Raw genomic sequence first — 26,343 nt, forward strand, 5'->3', positions numbered from 1 at the left:
ACCTCAGTCCTGCACTTTTATTTTAGAAGCCCCTTCTCCAAAGATATAGCTGAAATGGAAAACAAAAACAGTAACTGAGATGAATTTGTCTCCGGTGAAAACAAGATGGGGAAAACTTTGCTAACTGTTGAAGGTGAAGATGATACCATGTGGTTTGTAAACGTATTTTAAAAAGAAAAATTTAGTTGGGCATAGTGGAGCACTCTTTTAACCCCAGTACTCAGAAGGCTGAAGCAGGCAGATTTCTTTGAGTTTGAAGGCAGCCAGGTATGATACCCTGTCTCAAAAAATAAAAACAAAAAAATAAAAAAATTAAAAAAAAAAAGAAAACTTGGCTGAATTGGTGCCTTAGCAACAACAGAATTCCTCTTAGGGGAGTATTTACAGTTCAAATGAGAGCTAAGCTGACGTGGCTGAATGGTAAGGAGTTTGCCCAGCCATCAGAAATCCAGAGTTCCAGCTCCTGAACTGTATAAACCAAGAGGATCAGCAATCCAAGGTTATCCTTTACTACATAGCAAGCTGCAGGCCAGCCTGGGCCTATTTCAAAATAAATAAATAAATAAATAAATAAATAAATAAAATATGAAAGGGCTGTGGCTATAGCCTACTAGCAAAGTACCTGCCTACTACACACAAAGTCTATGGGTGGGTTCCTAGCCCTGCAAAATGTAAATAAGATGGCTCAACTGGTAAAAGAGCTTGCCACCAAATATGACTGCCTGACTACCTGAGTTTGGTTCCCCAGGACTGACATGGTGGAAATAGAACACCAGCTCCAAAGCACACTTTCATACACACACACACACACACACACACACACACACACACACACACACACGGTAAGGAAGGAGGAAAGTGAGCTGTGTGTTCACACTTTTAATCCACTAGGAAGCAGAGGCAGGTAGATCTCTGTGAATTCTAGACCAGCCTGGTCTACATAGTGAGTTCCTAGGCTGTATAGTGAGACCCTGTCTCAAAGAAAGAAAGTTCAGGATGGAGGGAGAGAGAAGGAAGAAAAGAAGAAAGGAAGAAAAAGAATGAAAAGGAAGGAAGGAAGGAGAGAAATGAAAAGTGGATAATGAGTATTCTAAACCCCCCGGATGTCCAGGCTACCTGCTCTTCTTCAATTTCCCTCCAGATCTCCCAGAACTGCAGATACAGGTTGTGAGCCAGCCTGTGGGCTCTTCAAGCCAAACCTGGGTCCTCAGCAGGAGTGGCCAGTGCCTTTAACTGCTGAGACTCCAGCTCCATTGTTTGCTAATTCTTTCCTGTGTACTTTCACATCTACAACCAGACCCTTGCTCTATTTTTCAGTGTGGTTTCCAATTCCAGAATGATCACTTTGCTCTCTTTAAACAACTATACCTAAGTGTGTTGTGCTTAATAAGATGCTGTCCCAACCTGTACTCTGTAGTTCCCTTTAGCTCTGTAAGCACTACTTACAAGTTTTGTTAAGTCTGGCATCTGGGCCCCTTCTCAAGTATTTTGTGTGTTGCCCAATTTTATTTTTATTTCTGCTTTTGGGTTATGGTTTTCTATTTCTTTGTTCATCTCACACTTTTCTTCTGAAAACTACTATTTTCAGTAATATGTATTAGCAACTCTGATCTGCCAATCCCTTTCTCTGGGACTTTGTTATGTTGCTCAAGTGTTGGTGTCCAGGATGGATGATTTTAGTGGTGTCTTTCCCCTCTCTTGAAGCTTTGGATGTAACTACTTCTGGAAACAGCCCTGCATTCACAACTACTCTGGGGGTTTGATGGTCTAAGTAGAATCCTTGTTGACTATCTGATCTTTGTTTAACTTTCTGCCTCTGCTGATCTAACACCCAACTTTTAGCCCTCACTAATTCCAAGCTTCTTGTTGTATTTCCCATAATGCCCCTGGGGAGTAAACTGCAGAGATCTTTCTTTATCAAATACCTGCATTGGCATGTGTTCCGATTCTGACCTAGGAGGCCTCCTCTAAGCTGTCTCTCTGGGGTTGCTCTGGTAAACCAGTTAGCTGATTATCTTTCTTTTTTTCTTTTTCTTTTTCTTTTTTTTAAAATTGCTTGCCTTCCAAATCTCCAGAATTTGAGCTTCTCCACACTTAGAAAACAATAACTTTCCTTTGCTAGGGATTTTTAGAGCTCTCAATCCAGTCTTTACAGATTGACTGTGTATAACCCCCAAGTCACTCTGTGGGTAAGTAGACCACTTTTCTCAGTAATGTCCTTTTTTTTTTTAAGACTTTGAGCTGGCCTGCTCCTGAAGACTTGGTAGAGTCTTTCCACTTAGTTTTCAGTCTGTACCTTGTAGCTAGTGACAGAGGAGGCAAAATGGCATCATGTTCTTCCCAGCAAAATGCTACATATCTCCAGAGCTGAGGAGAGAAGCCCCATTTTCTCAGCCACACACACCTACTTTGGAACTTCCTCAGTTGCTCTGAAGTAGGGATGGAGGCCAAGAATGGGCCATGGCACCAACACCCTGAGCTCTCCTGTTGTTATTAAGATTTCAACTTTTGTGACTTCTTTTTTTTTTTTTTTTTTTTTTTGTGCCTTAGAGCTAGGCTCTTTTTTGTTTTCTTTTAATTTTTAGCTTTGAGAGAGTTTCCCTATGTAGCCCTGGCTAGCTGGGAGCTCACTGTATAAACCAGGCTGGCCTGATATTTGGGACAATCTTCCTGCCTCTACCTCTGGAATGCTGGGGCTGCAGATGTGCATGGCCATGCCTGACCCACCCATTATTTCTTAATATAATTTCCATCTCTCCTGGTTGTTTCTGAGGATTGTGTCTGCAGAGTGCCTGTGCTTCCTTCAGAAATGGAGGCCAACTACAGAGATTTGGAACATTCTTACTCCACATATCAGTTATATGCTTACCCCACATATCAGGTATCTAGAAGATGTCAGAATCAGTATGTCAGTATCCACCACCCCTCCCCGTGTGTGTGTGTGTGTGTGTGTGTGTGTGTGTGTGTGTGTTTGCACACACCCCAGGAATCTTCCTGTCTCCACCCTCTCAGTGCTGGGGTTGCAAGCATGCTGTAGCTCCATGTTTACATGGGTTCTGGGGTTCTGAAATCAGGTCCTCACACTTGTATGGTAAGCACTTTACCAATGAGCCATTCCACAGCATTTCATTCTGGATGCCTCTTGGAATAATTTTGGACTGTCATGGTACTTACAGGGAAGATGATGAAGTAAACTCCTGGCTCTATAAGGAAATTGGCCATCTGGAAACACCACTAGAAGGGACTAGCTATCTGCCCACAGGCCTCTTCTGGTCTTAGGAATTTCTCCATGGCTCATGTGAAGGACTTGCTCAGAATGAGCATGACAATGGTGTGCTAAGGAAAGCAGATGGGGAGAGCTTTCTGGAACATGTCCTCTTTCCAGTGTTCAACCCTAGTCAGATATCTCCTTGGTGCTGCCAACACTCAACACCACTCTTCCTCCAATTTGATCCTACTGGCAAATGTTCCCTGCTCTACCTGCTAAGACTTGTCATTCAAATTCCATTTCTCTCCCAAATATACCCACCCACCCCACAAAGACAACATTAGCTCTCCTGAACCCAGGATGCTGACCTGGAAGCCCTATTTCCTGCCCATTACTAACACAGCCAGGCCCTAGATCCCAGTGACTGCTGGGTCCCTGTCTCTGCTCTGCTATCAGCAACACATAGAAGTGCAAGTGAGGGTGAACGCCCAGCTCTAGCCCCACACAGGTGTGCTCCTACTCAGACAAGCCTGGCCTGGCAGTCCAAGCACAACTCCTCTCTCTCCCCCATTTATTTGCTGTTGCCCAACAGTGCAGAGATGATTCTCAATGTCCCTTGAGTGTCACAGTGCCCTAGCACACACAGCTCATTCCAGAGACCTTCATACCAGTCCTAATCATTGTACCCCATGGAGTATTTAACCAAAGAGCTTTTTACTATTTAGGCTTTCCTGAAAGTGACAGAACCCAAATTCAAACCAGCTTAGGCTTCAGAAGGACTGTGGGAAGATTATAGGATGGTGTGGGACAACAATTCTTGCATGCTAGAGGCAGTACTCTTCTGTGTCCTATGCCGTCTCTGAGCACTGCCTCCTTATCCAGCCTTCTCTCTCCCTTGCCAATTAATTGCTCTGGAACCATGCCATTACCCCTACTCTCTAAGTGGAATTCTGATATTTCTCTTGGTCAATTGTCTGCTGTTTTACCAGGCCCTCTGCCCAGCTTCATGGATCTGGCTGAAGGGTTCTCAATAAGAGCATCTTTCCTTTCTGAGTCTCTGCCCAACTTCCCCATCTTCTTAACCCTTTCTGGTGACTCTCCTGCCTCAGAAGTCGTCTTTCCTCTTCAGATAGAACATAAAGACAAGGCTGCCTTAAAGTAGTTCCTAACCCTGGCTGCATGGAAAAACCACTAAGAGATTTTGTCAAATATTCACACCTGGGCCCCACACCACACCAACTGATCCAAGCCTGTTGGTATTAGCATTCTGTGTTGGTCTCCTCGCCCCAGGGTGATTATGATATGGCATGAAGACTATAACATATAGGGTAGACACAAGAGGGTCAGGAGTTTAAAACTAGCTGTCTACAAGCAAGTTCAAGGCCAGCATGGGCTATGCAAGAACACACTCAAAAAAAAAAAAAAAAAAAAAAAAAAAAAAAAAAACAAAAAAAAAAAAAAAACAAAAACCAAGAGCCTAAATAAATAAAACAAATTTTAAAAAATAAAATAAGACTGTAAAATTCTCCAGGTGCAGATAACATCTGCAAGCACCCATGGCCATCACACATCCAAACACCCTCAGGAGCAGCAGTTGCCCCCACATCCATCCCAGGCATCAGATAACCTTCAGTATTTGACCTTACTTTATCCTAATGTAAAGTCAGTTGGTAAACTCCACCCACAACAGGAAAAGCTGTGATATGCTAGTTTTGAAGGTGTCTGGCAGGAGTACCAATTCCTGATCACTGGGGTTCTCAGAGGTAGTGGTTTTTATAGTCTAAAAAATTAGGTTTATTAGCCATGCCTTCAGTTTCCAGTGTGAGTTTATTCAGCATATAGCAAGCAAAAGCAAAGAATAAGTAGCAATTGGCAGTCAGGCAAAAGCAGCAGAAAGACAACATCCATCAAATCAGGCACTCAAAACATCTGCATTAGCATGACTGAGCAAACAAGGACAACAGCACCAAATTGGAGATTTCAAATCCAGCAGAAACTGACTGTTGGTATAATCAGCAGGATTTCCTCTCCATGTGTGAGCTTCCCCATAGCTCAACTTCTGACTTCCCTTCCCATTGCTGGTGTTTTTATATCATGGGATAAATAATTGTAATATCTGTTGGGAACAATTCACTCCTGGGCTGCTTTGCTGCCCTCTCCCAACCCTGACCCAGTTAGGGTCCCACAATCTCTGGGGAAAGCTGTTTTAGAGAATATTATTATTATTATTATTATTATTACTATTATTTAGATTTACTATTAATTTTTTATATGGATGGATGTTTTGCCTACGCGCGCGCGTGCGCGCGCACGCGCATGCGCATACATATGTGTGCCTGATGTTTGGGGAGGCCTGAAGAGGGGAACCAGATCCTCTGGAACTGAAGTTACTCACAGTTGTGAGCTGCCATGCAGGTGCTGGGAGATAAACCTAGGTCCTTTAGAAAGTCAGCAACTGCTCTCAACTTCTGAGACATTTCTTTAGCCCAAAAACACTTAAAATAAACATTCTGGAGTCTGGGACAGGAAGGCTCTTCTCCCTCCCAGGGTCCACTTTCAACAAGCTTAAACATCACATGGCTTAGCACTATAGATTCTAGAGAAAAGTGCTTCTGGGTGGAAATCTGTATTTTTTTCTTTTTAAATTTAGATTTACCTCATTCGTATGTGTTTTGCCTCTATATACATATGTGGACCATTTACAGACTCGATGCCCTTAGAGATCTGAAGATAGCATCAGAAAGCCTGGAACTGGGGTTCCAGGAGTTTGTAAGCCATCATGATGGGTACTGACAACTGAACCTACTGGCAACTGAACACTACTGTGTTTTAATAATGCTAATTCTGGAGCACCATACTTGACACTTTTTTTTTTTTCTTTTTGAAGTAAGATCTGACTGTGAAGCCCAGGCTACCCTGGAACTATCGTCCCGTTTCTCAAGAAAAGAACCAGAGTGGAGCAGTTCTGCCCTGGACAGTCCGTGTGACGTAGTGGTTGTCCATTATGCTGCTGTTGTGAGGACGTAATAATTTAGTATATAGAATGGCAAGGGCAGCTAGTTCATAATGCAACTTCAAATACAAACGCACTGTGTGTGCGCGTGTAGAACCGGGCCCTGCTCTCTATGAGCAGAGATGGCCACACTCCATTTCCCAACCTCACTTTCCGTTTCATCCCTATGGGATTCCAACATAGGCTAAGTGTGTAGTGAGCCCAGGGGTGCAGAGTTTCCAGAGTTGCCGGCTCTGTTCTTTCCACAAACCTGGCTGGGTCCAAAGGCGGTAGAGGGGCTGTCCGGGGCACTGGAGCCAGTCGTGTGCACCGTCCCTTGCAGCCTTGTGCGCACAGCCTCTGTAGTTCCAATGCTCCTGCACCCTCTGTGAGCATAGCCACTCTGCAGCGCAGGACAGGGGCCTTTGGTTCCGGAGAAGAGCAGCCCTGCCCCACGGCACCGGGAAGCACGCGACAGATAGAACACACCTTGCCAAAGGCTGCTAGCGATCCTGAGTCTTCACAGCTCAGGTGGGCAAGTGCGCGGGCAAGTGGGCGTTCGGGGAAGCCTGGGGAAGTTTCCAGACCTTCCTCTCACCCCAGCACCGTTGATTCTAGCCTTTCAGGGTCGTCGGACCACAAAGTGATTCCGAGCTACTCCGAGTTGTTCGCAGCCTCTGTGGGCAACGTAGACTGGCTTCGGTTCTGTCTAAATCGGGAGCACAAGGAGATCACAGTCGATGACAAGGTAAAGCTTACAGCATGGAGGCAGTGACTGAAATTCCTCAACACCAGATGAGCTGCAGCTGGGGAGCTCCAAGGTGGCCTTTTCTATGCCTTGGTCCTAATTACCCATTTATAGAAGGCCCATTTGGAAGCAGAGAGAGGTAGGGGATGAAGGACTGTGAGCACCTCCAGATACACAGGAAACAAAAAAGGGCAACCCCAAGACAGAGGCAGGATTGTGGGCTCCGCTCCAATCCTGCTGAGCCTTCTCCTGTGCTGCCCACTTTTCAGGGCTTCACAGCCATCCACTTCGCAGCCCAGCAAAGAAAGCTTTCCTGCCTTCAGGTCCTGGTAGAGGAGTACAAGTTTCCTGTGGATCTGCCTACCAACAATGGCCAGACGCCCCTGCACCTTGTCATTCATAAAAACAACAAGTCCGACATCATCCCCTGCATTGACTACCTCCTTAAGAAAGGGGCTGCCATCAACGCGTAAGTCCAGCCTGCCTGGACTTGGGACTCTGGGTAGCCAGGCACGACCAGATGAGGGAGTCTGGGATTCCTACCTGGAGAAAGCAGTCAAGAAACCCACTTAGTGTCCTGGTCCTTAAAGAAACAGGGCATCCAGAGAGGGCAGATCCAATTTCCAGAATAGGCTTAGGCAAACAAACTGTGGGTCCATGGGCATGCCACTCAACCTCTGAGCCTCAGTGTCCTAGTCCTCAAACTCAGGTGTATACAATGGGACCTCACAGATACTACTGTGAGCTTTGGAAGCCTTGATGATCTCCAGGTATTTCTATTTTGTAGCTTAGTTTGGAAACTGGCTGTCTTTGATTGAGATTGGGAGGATGAATGTGTCTGAGACATAGAGCTTTTTTGATAAGGGAGTTGGAGTTATAGGTGCTTCTGTGCTGGGAACCAATCTCAAGTATTCTGCAAGATCAGTATATTCTCTTAACCACTGAGACATCTCTCCAGCCCTACTTTTGTAACAAGGAAAATGCATGACATACTAGAGTCTGCCTGCCTTGTTCATCCAGAATACTAACCAAGCATGCACTGTGTGCTAACAAGCACTACACCCAAGCTTGGAGCATAGTAACAAACACAGGGAACCCATCCCTGCCCTCACAGAGCTGACTTTCAGTGACTGGACATTTTGCTAATTGCAAATAAATGAATGAATAGCCAGAATTCCAAAAACTCAGCTATGAGAACAGTGGGATGATAGGGTAGGGAAGGGTCTTTCTAAAGAAAGCAATGACCACTAAGAAGGTGGTAGTTCCTTTCTTCATTATTTTTTAGAGTGTTTCATGTAGTCCAGGCTACCCTCAAACTGGCTATGATAACCAAGGAGGATCTGGAACTTCTGAATCTCATGCCTCCACTTCCCAAGTGCTAAGATCACAGGTATACATCACCACACATGGTTTGATACAGTACTGGAACTGAACTCAGGGCTTTATGTATACTAGGCAAGCATTCTATCAAAGGAAGTGCATCCCCAGTCCCAGGAGGTGACATTTAACTGCAACCTATAGAGACTGGAGAGAGAGCTCAATGGGTAAAGCACCCATTGTACAAGTGTGTGGACCTTAGTTCAAAGCCTCATCATCCATTTGAACATGATGGGCCAGAATCACAGGGAGACAAAGACAGGAAATGCCAAACAAGATGGCTAGCTAGACTAGCTGATTCAGTGTGTTCTGAATTCAAGTGAGAGAGACCGTGCATCTACACATAAAGTGGAGGATGATAGAGGAAAAGGAAGATAGTCAGTGTCAACCTCTGATCTCCACACAGACATTAGGTAGATATAGAAAGATGTATTTAATAGATACAGACATAGATAAATATGCACCGACACACATGTGAACATGCATATATACATATGCACACCACACACGTTAAAATTAACTTCATTCTGAGGCCCAACCTTGCCAAAAGCCAGGGAAGAGCCAGACTTAGTGGTACACTGGGCACTCAGAAGACTGAGACAGGAGGATGAGGATTTCAAGATCACCCTTGGCTACATAACAAAGTTGAGATCAACCTGTACTACAGGAGACCTTGTCTCAACAATCAGACAAAAGTGGATGAGATTGGTGGCACTGGAGTAACCCAGGGAGCCTCCAAGGCAGTTACTAGCTGTCATGTTCAAACATATCCTATACTAAGATTTGCACTGCTCATATTAGTCCATCCCTCCTCTTAGAGAAGAGAAACTTGAGGCCTGAAAAACAGCAGGATTATGGACAGAATCCCTCGTGGTGGTGGCAGAGTGGGTCCTGAAAGCTGGCTTACCTGCCTATCTGATGCCCTTACCCTTCCCTTTGCCCTTTACCCTATGGTATACTTCACAGTCAGACATGCCATGGCTTCACACCCCTGCACCTGGCTGCCCGCAATGGCCTGCTGGGATGTATGAAAGTCCTGGTTCAGAGTGGAGCCAATGTGCATGCCCAAGATGCCATGGGCTTCAAACCCATCAACTACTGCAAACTATGGAACCACCGCACCTGTGCCCGGTGAGCCTATGACAACCATACCAGCTGCTGCTGCTTCTGGGGGGAGGGGGATCTGAGCCTCTACGGGGAAGGCTGAGGAGGCCAGGTGACAGTCAGGTCGGGTAAGTCTGGGAAAGAGGCCCCATGCAGGGTATTGTCCACATGAGTTTGGCCTGACCTCACCCCTTTAGATTGAACACTGCCTTTCTTCTTTGCTTTTCCTCTCCCCCAATTCTCAAAGCCCAATAGTCACTTTCCTCTCCTTTTTCAAAGGGCCCCTAGGCATGGGACTGGGGTGTCTTGCCCATCTCTGCTCTGGCAAGTCCTCCCATCCCACCTGGCCTTCAGTGCCTCACCCTCTGAGGGAAGCCCAGTTACTGTAATAAGCCTTGATGTCAGGTTCTTGAAAGATGCCATGTGGAAACAGGACAAGAAGGACTTTGCCCAAGAGATGGGGAAACTGAAGACCCTGAAGGAGAAGCTGGCCATTTTGGAGTACCGATACCTGATTGAATATCAAGTAAGGGAAAGCACCCCCACCCCCAGGGCTGGGCCCTACAGCCAGGAGAGAGGAGCAGCTGGAATACTCCCTAGAAGAAGGAACCCCTGCTCCCCACCCCCGAATCCTCCCCTATAAGCCACTCCTTTAGGTCAAAGGTCTTGTCCTGTGCCAGAAACAAACGCAGCCTGGATTATGGGGCATTCAGATACCCTTACCCTCACTGTACACTAGGCTCCTGCTAGGCCCTGCAAGTCCAGCAAGGTATAGTCCCTACTCAAGAAGCTTAGGCACTAGGAAGAGGTAGGTTGTGCTCTTGGGGGAGGATTGAGGAGGATGCCTGAGGTGTCTTTGAAGATGGACAGGCATTCATATGAAGTAAGGAAGGACTGGTCCACACAAGGAATCACTTTGCAGAATACATGGAGCACATGTGAGCATCATGGAGGCAGAAAACAGTAAACTTGAGGATGAGGTATGAGTTGGTGAAGACTAACAGACTAGAGTTTTGGCAAGGGTCCAGACCAGTGAAGCACTTTGGCCAGTGGAAGTGGCAGGGGAAGCATTCAAACAGATACAATGATGGAACATAAAACACACAAAACAGAAAACTTAGAAGGAGTTTGGGTTCCTTCCTTCCCTTGTTTTTCAAGACAGGGTTTCTCTGTGGCTTTGGAGGCTGTCCTGGAACTAGCTCTTGTAGACCAGGCTGGTCTCGAACTCACAGAGATCCACTTGCCTCTGCCTCCCCAGTGCTGGAATTAAAGGTGTGTGCCACCAAGCCCAGTCAAGAGTGTAGGTTCTTAAGTGAATCCTACAATGGCTGCAGGGCCTGCCACTGTGTACTCTTCCAATTGTCCAAGCTGTGCCTCTCATCATGGTATCCTCCTTGTCTCTATCACTCAACCCTTGTATTTTCTGTTGAACCTACCTCTACTCAGTAGCTCCCTGCAGACTCAGGAGCCTCTTGTTGGCCTCAATGAATCACATGACCACTATTCTTCCAATGACAAGAACAAAAAGAAAGCCAAATGCTGATTTAGGCCTAGGCAAGGCTGACAGAATTAGGACTCTGCCTCTGGAGCTGGGTCAATCTCCAAATCACCTGATTACTTAGCGACTGTGTGGGAGTGAGATAATAGGGGTGGGAACATTTCTACACGTGAACATTTCAGTGCCAGTAGTAGTAAAGACAGAGCTCTAGCCAAGTCCCCACCACCCAGTCTGGCCAGTAGCCACTCTGTCCTTGATGTTACTCCCAGGAAGCCCTGTCCAACTTCATTGCTTCCATCCAATGCCAGGCCTCCCAGCCCTTCCCTGTCTTTTCCTGGGGTCAAACCAAAGTCACCTGAGGCTGTCACTACCTCTGGTGGAAGTGGGACCTGAAAACTAGAGGTTGTCCCTAGGGAGGGACTATGTCTTTGTCCTCAGTCTATAGGTCTCCTATGAAAGTCTTTGTCTCCTCCACAGCCTGGGAGCTCAGTCAGAACAAGGGGTGTCTCCTCTATCAGAACAAGGCTCACATAAAGCAGCAACTTGCCCACTAGGCCTGAGGTTTCCCAGAGTACTAGCCACAGGGTTGCCTGTCCATAAGTGCCACTGCCTCGTGTCCTTCGTTGTTGCAGAAAGAACAGCGAATTCTGAGAGAGGCTCACTTCAGAACATGGCTCCAAGGCAAGCTGCTGGGTCGGCCCCAGAGTTCTGCTGACTCCAAGCAACAGGCTGGTGTCCGACCTTGGCCATTGGCTCTCTCCAAGACTCTAAGACCTCAGATTGCCAAAAGCTTCCCATCTTATCCTTCCGTGGAGGCTCAACTACAAAGCTTGCCCTCACCTGTGGTGCCACCCAAGCCCATCTACAAGCAGACTACCATCAGTCGGCCTAAACTGTGGAATATTAGCAATAACCCTGACAGGTCCCCGACCACAAAGATTGGCTACCCTCAGGGTATACGGCTGGGTGTGCATCCAGACCCGTATAAGGAGCATGACTTTTGCAGATTCCTGGAGGTGACTCGGAATTCCCTCGGAGGTGCATGGTTACGCACAGCAGACAATCACTTGGTGACACCTGTACCCCACCTGCCTTTTGAGGTGATGGTCCGGGTACTGTACCCAGGGGCGAAACCCTACAGGATGAAAGTACCCCAGGGCTTGTATCCACTTGATATCCTCAAAGTGCCCCAGAAACGGCATTTGGGAGATACCTCTTCCAACACATTGGCTATGAACCTGCGTGAGACATTTGATGAACCCTTCCTGGCTACCATGGAAGCTTGCCAGACTCAAGTAGCCCTACCCTCCAAGGAAGTTCTCACATAAAGTTGTTTTGGAAACCTTCTGATGAAGAGAAAATGTTAAGATTCATATTGTGACTGGTTGGTGGTGGCACTCAGGAGGTAGAGACAGGTGGATCTCTATGAGTTCAAGGCCAGCCTGGTCTACATAAGCTAGTTCCAGGACAACTAGGTTTACACAGAGAAACCCTGTCTTGAAAAAAACCAAACAAAAAGAGTAAGATTAATATTATGGCAAGAAGGACTACCTATGGAGTTCTCATTCCCAAGCCCAAGGGCAGGAGCCATTCCTACCTCCCTCCTCCCAAAAGTACGCATCCTACACTTCCCTTTTCTCTACAGAGAAATTGCCTGGTTTACTGGGACATGTATATCTGGCAGAGCAGTAAGGTTCAGAGTAGAGTGTCAATAATGTCCTGTGACACAGAAATGTAAAAACAACCCTCACTGCTCTACCTTAACCTACCCCTAGCACGTGAAGGACAAGGCTTCCGGGACAGGCCACCCCTAGGAATTCTGCCACCTCTCCTTCCTGTCTGCTGCACATCCTGACTGGGGATGGGGAATGGCTAATGTGGTATCTCGTACAGGTTTCTTTGCCCATGGGGCACTGCCCCCTTGCTCCTGGCCCCACTGAGATACATGAAGCAACAGGTCCAGGAGGCTGGGCAGCATTTCTGCCAAGAGAAGAAGACTGGCTTTGCTGTTAAGACCTGTCCAGGATGCCACCTTGGACCCCAATGTTCCCTTGTCACACACTACAACTCACTCTTTAAACAAAACATTTATTGAGTGCTTTCCATGGGCCAGGTGCCAAAATCAGGTAGTTGATAATACAAAAGTCCAAGGGTTTTCCCTGCCCTCAAGGAGCTTCCAGTCTAGTGGGGGACAGACCATACCACAGGCCAGTGAGCCCAGGATCTGTGTGTCAGCTGGGGAGAAGGGACATTCAAGGTTCCTTGGTAAAACCTAAGTGGAAAAGTGGCAAACTACCACAGTGAGTGGAGGGATGGATATCAAAGCTGCAAGAGAACCATGGTCTCTGCATACAGGAGGCAAATGATGAGGCCAGTAGGGACCAGGACACCAGGAGCCTCACACAACATGCTAAGGAGTCTGGACTTTATCCTAAGGGCAGTGGAGAGCTGGAGCAAAGTTTGAGGCCAAGAAAGACTTGGCCAACTGTACACTTTAGGAAAACTACTCCAGCTGGCCATGGGATAGAGAAACAAAGGAGACTGTTTAAAAACTAGGAGAAAGATGACAGGAGTGGCTCAGATAAAGAGCTACTAAGAATAGACTGGATGTAGGGCAGAAAGAGAAAGCAAGATTCTGCTTGGCTCCTGAGCCATCATGGGACCAGGGCAGGTACTAGAAAGAGCAGATTTTGAGGTAAAATTGTTCCTGTGCCCAGAAGGCAGCAGAACTGTGGCTAAGCTACAGAGGAATTGGAGTTGAAAGTTGGCCCTGGCTTCCTCCAGTGTCCCTCAGCAGGGCTGGACTTCTTCAGGCAATTCATAACCCAGCCAAAGAGCAACTGTGTGCATAGGACAAGAGAGAACCCTATACAGACTGAATGGGCAGAGAGGTAAAGGGAAAGCCAGCTACAGAAGTGCCAAGGAAGTGTAAGTCAAGAAGGCCATCAGCTGTGTCACCTACTCCAAGTGATGACTCTACCAGGTTTAGCCTGGAAAAGCCTCTGTCCAAGCAATGATCAGCAGGTAAGATGAACGAAGATAAAGAAGTGGACAGCAAGGCCAAGTGGGGTCAGTCTCAGGCTGCCAATGAGCATCAGCCTCATGACCCATACCTTCACCCACCCAAGTGGCAGAAATAGGTCTGGAGATCTTACCAGTAGCTGCAAAATAAAATTCAGGTAATGGCAAGCTGAGACTCAACAGAAACACAAGAGCTGATGAGATGAAGGATGCAGGAAACAGAAGATGTTCATGAACAGGGATCTTCCCCATGCCTGTCCAGTGGCAGTTCTTGTGGGACCTTGATTCCATGTACTGCTGAACCCTTGCAAGGCACTGTAGTTGAAGTGCAAGGTCAACAGATGCAGGTCTGTGCCCAGGATGGGGCCCACCTTCTTAGAAGGCAGAGCTTACATCCCTCCAAGAGCCAGAAGCACAGGAGTATGAGGCTCTGGACGGCAGCCTCTCTCAGGAAACAAGCCTTAGGCTGCCTAGAAACCAATTTATTATTTTTTTCATTGAGCCTGAGATAGAATTCACCAAGAAACTTCTCCTCTCCTTAAAGGAAGACATACATATGACATTGTAGATGGCCTTCTACATCCCTAACCCAGTCATAAACTGTCCCTGATCCCTCCCATCTGGACTATCATGGTCTGGGGAAGACATGGGAAAGAGGGAGAAGCCTCAGAAAAGCTGCCTGTATCCACTCATCATCTCTATTCCCTTCCCACTTAGGGCCACAAGAATTTCTTCAGAAGGGCAAGAGCCAGAAGAGGAATCCACGGAGTAGAAGGCTAGCCCGGTCTAGGCAGAAGGTTAGCAGGTATAGAGGAAGATGGACTCCTGAGGTGTTAAGGCAAACAGTGCCACCTTGGATCTTTATTCAAAGGGAACCAGCATTGGACAAGACAGCAAAATGTACTTTTCCAGAAGCACTAACTCTCTGCTCCTCCCTATACTCACCTGCCTAGGAACTTGCTGTCTGTTCCCCATCTTCACAGACCCTTCCCTGCCTGCCCTATCTGAGCCAGACCCGACTCCAGGAAGGGGAGGGCTGGGGACATAGACTCCTGGCAAATCAGGTTCTGCTACCCTCTCTGCTACCCCTGGCAGCATTCAAGCCCCCTCAGGGAGGGTGGGGATGGGGCTTCACAACAGAGGGGAGGGAAACCTGGGCTGGCAGAAGATACCCTCCAGGCTCCCAGGGCCTGGCTCTGCTGGTCTTGCCCCCCACATGCCCTCCCCAAAGGCTCAGTATATCTTCTGCCGACTGGGTAGGATGGCTTCTTTGATGAAGGAGAAGACCACCAGGATGCCTAAGCGCTTGCCTCGCTTGCCTTTGGTGAAATAATTGGAGACCACGTCATCTGTGGAAACACAGGCATCAAGATGAGTGTGAATGCACATGCATGTGTACATGAATGCAGTTCTCATGTCCAGTGTTCTCTTGCAGGGCTGGGGCAGGTTCCCCCACCTGACCTAATATGCCTTTCCTCACCTCCTGGCTGCATGGTAGATGGGAGGACATTCTCCCCAGCAGAAAGTGACACGAAGAAAGCAAACGGGATTATCCACAGGCAGAATGTGAAGTAGGCCAGGACCTGGTGACAGGAGAGACTGAGAAGGGAGAGCCCCAGGGGTGCCCCCTGAAGGCCCACCCCATCCCTGCAGGGACTAGTACTCAGGGAGCAGGACTCGACACTGAGACTGTTGGGAGAGGGTAAGTACAGCTGTGACTGAATGCAGATCTTCCCAAAAGTGACATTGTTCTTCTCTGGAGTTTTAAGTAGGAGAAATCCTGGTCAGGACCTGATGAATCTGGGACTAGGGGGTGAGGTTGCCACCCAGTCCTGCCTTGTGAGGTCTGGGTCACACAGACTGGCATGATGCCCCTCTTGGACTTGAGAATTATCTTATTGGGGCACCCAAAGGACTCATGGGGGCAGGGGGACCTCCACCAGAGGGATCCCTTCTGTTTCTCAGACATCCTGCCTTCCAAAATCATGTTTTATGTTTTTAAGAAACATGGTTCCTGAATGGAGCCAGTTTTGGACCACCATTAACAATCACAAAGTGGATGGTGTGAACCCTCTTCACTCCCCCATGCCCGCCACTATGCATATTATGTGCTAGACACTGGGCACTTCTTACCTCAGAGAAAGGGTAATATTCTTCTGCAAAAAACTGAAATGCCAGGTAATGGTTCACCACCACTAGCCCTGTGGGGATGGAGAGTCTGGTCACTGTGTGTTCACCATATCCAGAAGGCCCCCAACTGGAGCCCTGGGTATCAGCCTCAACTGCACCACCTCTCAGCACAGCTCTTTTTAGAACTCAGTCCCCATCTGTTAAGAACAGGTGCTCAGCCCCATCTTTCTCACTGCGGTGGGCAACAGGAATAGAATCAGAAGGTAGACTGGGACATCCTGGCATGTTATAGAAGCAAGTTTTTTCTGTGTTGCATAATCCATGATCACACCATTGCTCAACCAAAAGCAGTAGGGGAGGGGAGGACATGGATAGGCAGAGCATATACCATGGCAGTCTCCATTTCACACTGTACAGCAGGGAGGAGGCCTCACCAGAGGCACCGTACAGTCAGGATTCCTTGGAAAGCTAGCACGGGACGAGGCACACCAGTCTATATTGGTGTGCTCCGGCCCCAAACACTCTTCTCCAGTGTGCACAACTTCATGAAAAAGAGCAAGGAAAGGGACAGCTGCTCAGAGGCACCTGCCCCACCTGCTTCCATGCCAGGGTAAAGGGCAGGCACCAGAAGACCATACACCCCCCCTTACCCACCTCACAACTTCTTAATTTTCCTCTTTACCATGAAGGTAGGACTCTGCTATGCCATGGGCAAGACTAAATGACACTAGATGGTACCTGGTGCCTACAAAATCCCTCATAAAAACTCAGGTATCCAAATGGCAGGCCAAGGGAGTGACATAAAGAGCCAGATGAGCCTTCTGGTGACCAGAGCTCCTCTCTGGGAGACACACAAAGGACCTTGTGCTGAACAAATTCTGAGGTAAAACCACACCTGGCATTGAGAGATGCCCAACTCTAACAATCTGCCCTTCTGTGGATAACATCCAGAATTTCCCCTAGACACATGCCTCCTGCCATCTCGATTCAGGTTAGAGAGAGGAGAAACAGCTGTGCCTATGATCACTTTCTCATGAACATTCGTGTATTATCTGTGACCACTGCATGAACAAACTGGGTCTAACAAAAAAATAGCTAAGGCTCAGGAATGGGGTATAACTTTCCAGGAACAAGAAGTAGTGACAGGGCCAAGTCAGGACCCAAGCCTGACACACTGGAAACTTCTGACAATATGATGAGAAAAGGGAGCTAGCTCCAAGACGTCATTTCTGTGACTTCAAGAGCTCTCTACTCATTAAGCTGGCTCCATGCTTCTCAAAGGGACCAAGTGGTTTCTTAAAGGTGAGAACCACTCAGCCTGGAATGTGCCTTCTCTACTTTCCCAAGCCCTCCTAACCTGCCTTTTTGACAAGGTCCTCCTGGCTGGAGCCTCTCCCCTGATGAGGGCTAGGCCCTGGGCAGACAGGCTCTAGGGTGCTCAGGAATAAGAAGCCACTTTCCCCAAGCAGCCTGGCCTCCTGGAGGACCTCAGAAGCTGCTTAGCTGTTCCCCTCCTCAGTCTCCCCTTCAGTGTCTGAGACAAAGTGCCCACATCCAATCACATCAAGTCTTCCCTGCTTGTCCCCTCTCACCGCATGACAGGATGAAGTTAGGTGATGTCAGCATGATGAAGGGGAAGGTCTGGAGAAGGCCAAAGTAGACGAGGTTGGTGAAAAGGCCCACGCCAATCATGCTGGTGGGGAAGTGTTCAAAGACATAGAGGCCAATCAGGACTGCAGTGGAGAACTGAAACAGACAGAGGCACTTGCTGCAGGGGACTTTCAGCCACATGTACCCCCAGCCCCAGCCTGCTCTGCACAACACTACAGACTTTGGTTTTCTTGGTTCATAGTTACTTCCATAGCCACACTCCAAGGTGGCATCTTTGAAGGTCACTTCTAAAAGATTTTTGACAGTGATCCAAAGTAAGAAAAAACATTTTACACAGCACCCCACCATACACCCATTCATGTGCTCAGACTCAATATCATCCTAGTTTTTACAGTTATAATCTTTGGAGCAGGGGACCTAACCAATGGCCACATGCATGCCCTCCACCCTCCACCCCCTATTCACAATTTCCTTGAATGCAGAGCATGATCTACTAAATCAATTACATTAACTCAGTAATGAACCCAGCTGGCAGTCTCAGTGATGAAAGGTCTAATTGCTGTACCAACCACACCCACAGACTGAACCAATGAGCTGGCTGTGGACCTATCTTTATACAAACTACAGCCCCAGGCTACGTTCATAGTGAAAGTAGTCACAGACAGTAGGTAAGTGAAAGGTGAAGAACTTTTCTGACCACACACATTCCCACAGCAACATCAGCCTTCCTCATAGCTGCTGGAGAAAAGCCTTCCTAACAGCCTCCAAAGCAGTAGCAGGGACCAAGTCTTCAGGAAAAGAAGTCTCCCATGAGGCAAGATAAAGGCAAGGCATGCTCCTTTAGGACAAATCACTCAGAAAGAAGGCAATAAATAAGCATTACAAACTGTCCTGAATGTCGCTGTAAGTTCTAATCCTGAACTGGGCTTGGGGATCTAGGGCTGGAGCCGGTGGACACAGGGCGAGATAGCCACGTGAAGGCAAAGGCACGAATACCTATCATTGCAATAGCTCCACTGTCACTTTAAAGAATGGCAGTTGTTTGTGAAACAAAGCCACATGAGGTTGGAGGACCAGGGGTGATCTGGACCCAAAAGGTAGAGTGCAGAGCAGGGAGGTATGGGGACAGACTCCCTCAGAACCTGGGTTCTCAGCACCACAGCAGTTCCAAACCAAATACTCCCCCCCACTTCCTGCTTCCAAGGTGGGGCAAGCAAGCCCTGGATGACTCCAAGGAAAAGCTGCCACTTACCCAGATCATGTATTTGATGATTCTGCTGGTGGCCACTGTGTACTCTTCTATCAGCTCGGCCAGGTAGTACAGTCCAGCCGCTGGGTTGGCGGGGGTAGGGGTGAGGGTGGCCACAGGACGGGACAAACAGGAAGAATTCAGCCAGGGCCATCCCCATCAGCCTGCTCATCCCGCAGTCCCTAACAACCCTCCCCAGACTTAAGGAAGTCAGGAAGAAGCCAAAGCACCCCTGTGATGCCCTTCTCATCTGCACAAGTAGAACTTTGCCAGGACAACTGCAGAAAGACTGGATTTGACTGCACAACCAAAGGTTAACCTCTGCCCCAGGAACCTTAACTCAGTCAATCAATACTGCAGAACACTTAGCTTACAAGCCGGGCGCTGTACGTTAGCACTCAGTCGGGGAGACAGACAGGGCCTTTCCCTGCCCCGGCTGGAGGGGACAGGTAGAGGGGACAGCCCATGGCCCCGAGAGCAAGGATGCGTCTCGAAGACCATGTATCCCCTCCGGAAGGTTCGGCCGAGGTCCAGCAGGACCAACTCGGGGTCGCCCGCACCCAGCTGCAAAGCGCAGCAGCGGTTGGCGGCTAGGGGCACCAGGGCGCGGCCCGGGTCAGCGCTCTCACCGACGGCCAGAGTGATGAATGCCACCTGGATGAACAGCGACAGCCAGCTCAGCACGTACATGAACCACATGGCGCCCCCCCCAGGCGCCTGGACCGGCCTGCGCCGTCCGGCTCCCGCGACGCTGAGCGGCAGCCGCCGTGCTGTCCCCGCCCCTCGGACGCCGAGAGGAGCGGGGCCGAGCACCTTCGCCCGTGCACCCCCGCAGAGTCCGCGAGCGCCGCCAACCGGCGCGGAGGATCGAGATCGCGCTGCACCAAGCACCACTGGGACCAAACCTGGCCCAGTCCTGCCCGGCACAGCCACGGATCCAACTTTTCTGGGAGAGGAAAGTTAGCCATATCTCAGGTCACATACTAGAAAGCTTCACAGTGTGGAATCTCGGGTGCCTTTAAATGGTCACCTTCAATCCTAACTCTCCCTTTAGGCTTAGTTCTTTCCCATGCAGTGCAGATCACCTTTGCATCTGGTCTAAGCACTGACGGCATTTGCGACAATGCAAGCAGTTGTCTGAGGGAGCACCACCTAGTGGCTGACACAGGCCAACTCCAAGTGCCGGTATGTTGCTTATTATTTTCAGGCAAGGTCTCATAACTCAGACTGCCTTGAATCCTCCCATTTCCGCCTCTCAGCTGGTAGGATTTCAGATATGGGCTACCACGCTAGGGCAAAATACAACTTTTTTTTTTTTAAAGACGAGGTGTTTGTGTAGTCCTGGAATCTGCTATGAAAATGGGGTTAATTATATAAAATAAAATAAAATAAAATAAATTAATAAAAAAAAGAAGAAAATGGGGTTAATATCAAACTCACAGAGATCCTCCTGCCTCTGCCTCCCAAATCCTAGGATTAGAGGAGTGGATCACCATACTCAGCTCTTTTATTTTTTGAAACAGTCTTATGTGCCCAGGCTGGCCTTCAACACACTATGTAGCTTAAGATGACTTTGTGCTCCTGATCCTGTTGCCTCCACCGAGTGCTGGAATTGTGGGTGTGTGTCACCAGAATCATGTTTCTTGATTCATAAAGTAAGAGCACTTTCGTAAACAAAACAAAAAAAAAATGAATTTGGCTGGAGAGATGGTTCAGTGGTTAGGAGCTCTTGCAGAGGACCCAAGTTCAGTTCCAAGCACACATGTCAGGTGGCTTCCAATCACCTCTAAATCCAGGTCCAGGTGGACCTGGTGCTTCTGGCTTCATTGGGCACTTGGATCCAAGTGCACATACCCCTACAAAGACAGGCACACAAATACATAATTCAAAATAAGTAGACCACACATGGTCATGTATGCAAGTAGATCTCTGAGTTTGAAGCCAGTCTGGTTTACATAGAAAGTTCCAGGCTAGCCAGGGCTACATAGTTAGGCCCTGTCTCAAAACAAACAATAAAAATAAAATAAAATTTTTAAATGAATAAAACTGCTTCGTGGAGGGGGGGAATGTAAATGTGTTCCCTGATTCCTCTCCAGAATTGGAGATAAAGGAATCAGAGCCCCCTGAGAGCCGAGTGCACCCATGTTTCACTGTGCCAGCCCTAACTGGCACACCAGCTGGCTGCTGCCACTTTCCCCATTTTATATCCAGGTCTGAAGATCTGAATTTCCTTTGTCAGCAATGAAGGTGGAAACCACTGTTTCCTGGGAGCTGAGAGGCACACAGGAAGAAATGAAAAGCAGTTTCTTCTTTCTACTCCATCCAGTCCAACTCCACCTCACAGGGCTCTAGCACTCGGGGGACCAAGCTGAGCAGGGCTCAGGGTGAGGAAGGCCAAACACAAGTCTCAATCTGAGGGAGTAAGGAAGAGGGCCATTAAATTCCAAGGACTCATTTCAAGAGTAAAGACTAAAATATTCAAGGCATCTGAGCAGATGGCTGACTTAGTCATGAGCAGAACCTACTTGGCACACGTTCTCATTCAGAGAATGCACAGAGCCCTTTCTTACACATGTGTGTCTGGATGCCTGGAGATAGGAAGGGAGCTAGCTCAATCCCATATAGACCTTTTCCCTGGAAATCAATGACAGAATCACTTCTTGGCCTTCTTGTTAAGATTAAGGTCAGAAAGATGCTAAGTACTAGCAATTACTTACTATTACTCTGGGCCAGACAGGGTCCTAAGTGATCCAGATGAACTTGACCCAGTTAGCATCACATTTAAAGAAAGAGATGTTACTATTACTGCTTCTGTCTCAGGGAAAAGGAACTGAGACACAGAGAGCTTCAATTCCCATCCAAATTCACATAGCTAGCACCAGGAGGAGCCAGGGTTTGAGTCTTGGCAGCCTGGTTCCAGAAACCAGGTGGCTTTCTCTGGTCAACTGGTTCTGCCTGTCCATTTATGGCCTGTCTTTCAGTCCAGTCCAGGGACTGGGTTCTGCCTTGGCTCCGGGCTTCCCCTTTCCTCTCTAGCTTTATGTTTGCAAGGACATGTGAACAGGTCTCACATTTCTTCCTTTGGCCACCTCTGTCCCCCTACAGTGTTCCTTTACTAACTCACCTTGTAACATCATCACAGACTCACACAGATGATGGACATTGACATTGAACTGTGGTCCCTACTTGGAACCAGATTCAGTCTTGTTAAGAAAGCTAGGGTTATGACCCCAACTAACAGTCTAAGCAATAATGAAAATGCTTCCTTAAATACCCTTGATGAGCTTGATGATTATTTTATATGCCATTCTAGAGCCTTTATCCAGTAGCTAATGGAAGCAGAAGTAGACACCCATAGCTAAACACTGAGCTGAGCTCCTGGAATCCACTTGCAGAGAGGGAGAAGAGATGAGCAAAGGGGTTAAGACCAGGCTGGAGAAAACCACAGAAACAGCTGACCTGAACAAGGGGGAGCTCATGGACCCCAGAATGATAGCTGGGAAACTGGCATTGGACCTATCCAGACCCCCTGAAATTTGCCCAGGTAAGAGGGCTGGGCAATCTATGGGGCCTCTGGCAGTGGATCAGTATTTTTATCCCTAGTATACGAATGGACTTTGAGAGCCCATTCCACATTTATGGATATTCTCTCAGCCTAGACACATGGGGAGGGTCTAGGTTCTGCTCCAAATGATATGACAGACTTTGAAGATTCCCCTATGGAAGGAAGACCTCACCATCCTTGGGGAGCAGAAAGGGATGAGATAGGGGGTTGGTCAGGGGCAGGGGAGGAGGGGAGGGAGAGGTAACTGGGATTGACATGTAAAAAAAAAAAAAAGCTTGTTTCTAATTTAAATAAAAAATAGGAAAGAGAAAGAAAGGAAGGAAGCAAGCAAGCAAGCAAACAAGGGTTATGTGACTCATTGTGCCGGAAAAATCCCTTAGCTGTGTATCTAGCATGTGCCAGGATTGCTTGGTGTTTTCAGACCCTCCTGACCAATATACACCATCCGCTTACAGTGTTGGTTTTCTTAAACCATTCTACAGATGCAATAATTGGCTGCCAACCAGCTTCCAAATAAATACAGAGACTTATTATTATTTAGATTTATTTATTTATCATGTATATAGTGTTCTGTCTGCATGTATGCCCTCTGGCCAGAAGAAGGCATCAGATCTCACATTACAGATAGTTGTGAGCCACCATGTGATTACTGGGAATTGAACTCAGGACCTCTGGAAGAGCAGGCAGTGCTCTTAACTTCTGAGCCATCTCTCCAGCCCCCATAGAGACTTGTTATTAATTATGAATGCTCGGCTTTAGCTTAGGCTTGTTCCAGTCCCACTAGCTCTTTTAACTTATTTTAACCTGTTTCTATTCATCTCCAGGCCTTGGGGCTTTTTTTTTTTTTAAACCTTTATTTCATTCTATAGGTCCTACTTTCCTGCTTCCTCTATGTCTGACTGGCTGGCCCCTGGTGACTCTCTGGCATCTTTTTCTTTTTTCCCAGAGCCTAAATTTCTCCTCCTATTTATTCTCCTGGCCTGAAAGTCCCACCTATACCTCCTCCCTTGCTATTACCCATTCGGTTTTTTATTAGAACAATCAGATGCCTTAGGAAGGCAAGGTAAAAGAGCAACATATCTTTACATAATTAAACAAATACAACACATCTTTACATAGTTGAATAAATATTCTGCAACACACAGATACTACCATCTCTCTGCAGCATCTCAAAGGAAACACATTCATCCCTTACACTATTCCCTTCTCTTTTTCTTGCAGTTGCTGGGTCAGCACAGCACATCTTGCTCATACATCATTCAGTCAACTGTACTTCTGGTATATCATCATAAAGATAGTAGGCATGACACTCAGGGTGTTAGGCCTGAGTACCCCTCTTCCCTCCTTCCTAAGAACAACATCTCTTGTTGGCAGCAGCAGTGTGCCTTGCTTTAAAACAAAATGCAAGGCCAGGCTATGCAGAGCACATCTGCAATCCCAGCATTAGGGAAGTAGATATCAGAGCATTGCTACAAGTGTACAGCTAGCTCAGCTACACAGTTTCAAATGAGTCAGGGACACAGAAAGACCTTGTTTCCATTGTGTGTGCTGGCATGTGTGAATGTGTACAAGTGTATGTGCACAAGTATCCATATGAATATGGAGGCCAAAAGTCAAAAATAGTATTGTTCCTTGTTTTGTTGTGTTTTGTCTTGTTGATTCACAAATGTGGGGTCTGGCCAGGGACTCACCTGTCTCTGCCTCTGAAGCACTACAAGCACAAACCACCATGCTTGGCTTTTTGATGTGGGTCTGGTGGTTGAATGCAGGTTCTTGTGCTTGAATAGTCAGTGTTTTACTGATGAGACATCTACCCAGCCTCTGTTTGATTGGAGGTGGTGGTGGTGTGTTATTTTTCAAGACAGAGTTTCTCTATGTAGCTTTGGCTGTTCTGGGCCTCACTCTGTAGACCAGGTTGGCCTCAAACTCACATAGATCTACCTGCCTCTGCCTACTGAGTGCTGGGATTAAACACATGCAACACCACCACTCAGACCCAGCCTCCATTTAAAAAAAAAAAAAGATTTATTTATTTATTATGTATACAGAGTTCGGACTGCATGTATGACTTGCATATCAGAAGAGGGTACTAGATCTCATCACAGATGGTTGTGAGCTACCATGTGGCTACTGGGAATTAAACTCAGGATCTCTGGAAGAGCAGCCAGTGCTCTTAACATCGGAGCCATCTCTCCAGCCTCTCAGCCTCTATTTTTATTCCTTTTTTGTTTTTTATTTTTTATCTTATTTTATTTATTTATTCATTTATTTTATATAACCAAGTCCATTTAAATGAAAACAAACATTTATAGACAATATTTGGGAATTTGGGTGTCGTTCTTTCCAAACTACTTCCTGCTGGTAAGGGGCGCTGTCATGGGGGATTCTAAGAAGATGCAGAAATCCTGGCTGTAGTCTGTAAGGCTGCTTTGTCCAGCTGTTTTGAATGTAGGATCATCTGGTACTCTGTTTCAGGCGGTCTGGCGTGATCAAACCACATTAGTCTGGAAGGAATCCACATCTTTTCATTTTCTGTGGAAACAAAAATAGAAATCCTTTTCCCCGGTAACTTGTCCTTGAACTTAAATTTTGGAGTCAAAGTATTTTTTTTATTTAATTTATTATTTTACATGTCGATCCCAGTTCCCTCTCCCTCCCTCCCTTTTACCTTCTCTGCCCTCTCACATGCACCCTAACCACCCTCCCCTTCCATCCCCCCACCCCAATTCCATATGTAGGGGAATGCCATCAAGTTGGGCTCATGTAGATCGATCTGTCAGGTCATGTGAAGTAGGGATTAGGGCTTCTCTCCTGTCTCTAGGTTAAGGCAGTTATCCCTCCATGGGCGATGTGTTCACAAGGTCCTTTTGTGCACCAGGAATACATCCTGGCTCCGCTGTCTGAGGTCCCTTAGACTGCTCAGTCCTTATGGCTGAGACCCATATTCAGGGGGGCCTGAGTCAGTTTTGTTGACTAGTTTCTTGAGTTCTTTGTGTATTTTGGAGATCAGCCCTTTGTCGGATATAGGATTGGTGAAAATCTTTTCCCAGTCTGTGGGCTGCAGTTCGGTCTTGTTGACTGTGTCTTTTGCCTTCAGAAGCTTCTAAGTTTGAAGAGGTCCCATTTATTAATCGTTAATTTCAGTGTCTGTGCCCCCGGAGTTATGTTCAGGAAGTGGTCTCCTATACCAATTTGTTTGAGGGTACCTCCTACTTTCTCTTCTAAGAGGTTCAATGTAGCTGGATTGATGTTGAGGTCTTTGATCCATTTGGACTTGAGTTTTGTGCATGGCGACAGACATGGTTCTATTTGCAGTCTTCTACACACCCTCATCCAATTGTGCCAGCACCATTTGTTGAAGATGCTTTGGTCGATGAATCTATTTCTTCTAGTTTATCTTCTGCACCTGAGATTCTCTTTTCGATCTCTTGAATTCTGTTGGTTATGCTTGCGTCTGTAGTTCCCAATTTTTTGCCCAGTTTTTCTATTTCCAGCATTTCTTCGGTTTGTGTTGCCATTATTTTCTCTATTTCAGTTTTCAAGTCTTGAACCGTTTCCTTCACCTGCTTAATTGTTTTTTCTTGGCTTTCTGTACTTTCCTTAAGGAATTTGTTCATTTCTTCCACTTTCTTGTTTTTTCCTCCATTTCTTTAAGGGATTTTCTCACATCTTCTTTGAGGGCCTCTATCATTTTTATGATGGTAATTTTTTAAGTCGTTCCCTTCTGCTTCCTCTGCTTTGTTGTTGTGTTCCGTTCTAGTTGGTGTAGATTCCCTAGATTCTGGTGGTGTCATGCTTGTCTTTCTGTTGTTAGGTGTTTTCTTGTATTGCTGTCTTCCC

The 26,343-nt window shown here is 47.1% G+C and overlaps 2 protein-coding genes across 2 annotated transcripts; one reads left to right on the forward strand and one right to left on the reverse strand.

Annotated features, from left to right (window-relative positions):
* Positions 1 to 5,987: 5,987 nt before the first annotated feature.
* On the forward strand, positions 5,988 to 12,255 carry Ankrd53 (ankyrin repeat domain 53). The gene is made up of 7 exons (XM_051175026.1): positions 5,988 to 5,994; positions 6,488 to 6,731; positions 6,819 to 6,948; positions 7,218 to 7,417; positions 9,292 to 9,456; positions 9,835 to 9,955; positions 11,560 to 12,255. Exons 1-7 carry the CDS (start codon positions 5,988 to 5,990, stop codon positions 12,253 to 12,255), a joined length of 1,563 nt encoding a protein of 520 aa, XP_051030983.1.
* Positions 12,256 to 12,999: 744 nt separating this feature from the next.
* Positions 13,000 to 19,736, reverse strand: Tex261 (testis expressed 261). Its single transcript, XM_051175011.1, has 6 exons — positions 19,568 to 19,736; positions 18,942 to 19,021; positions 17,671 to 17,824; positions 16,082 to 16,149; positions 15,429 to 15,531; positions 13,000 to 15,297 (listed from the first exon to the last, which is right to left on the reverse strand). The coding sequence occupies exons 1-6, from the start codon at positions 19,635 to 19,637 to the stop codon at positions 15,182 to 15,184; spliced, it is 591 nt and encodes a 196-aa protein (XP_051030968.1). The 5' UTR covers positions 19,638 to 19,736; the 3' UTR covers positions 13,000 to 15,181.
* Between the last annotated feature and the right edge of the window lie 6,607 nt (positions 19,737 to 26,343).

This window comes from Phodopus roborovskii, unplaced genomic scaffold (assembly GCF_943737965.1).
Source record: "Phodopus roborovskii unplaced genomic scaffold, PHOROB, whole genome shotgun sequence".
In the NCBI taxonomy this organism is placed as follows: Eukaryota; Metazoa; Chordata; class Mammalia; order Rodentia; family Cricetidae; genus Phodopus; species Phodopus roborovskii.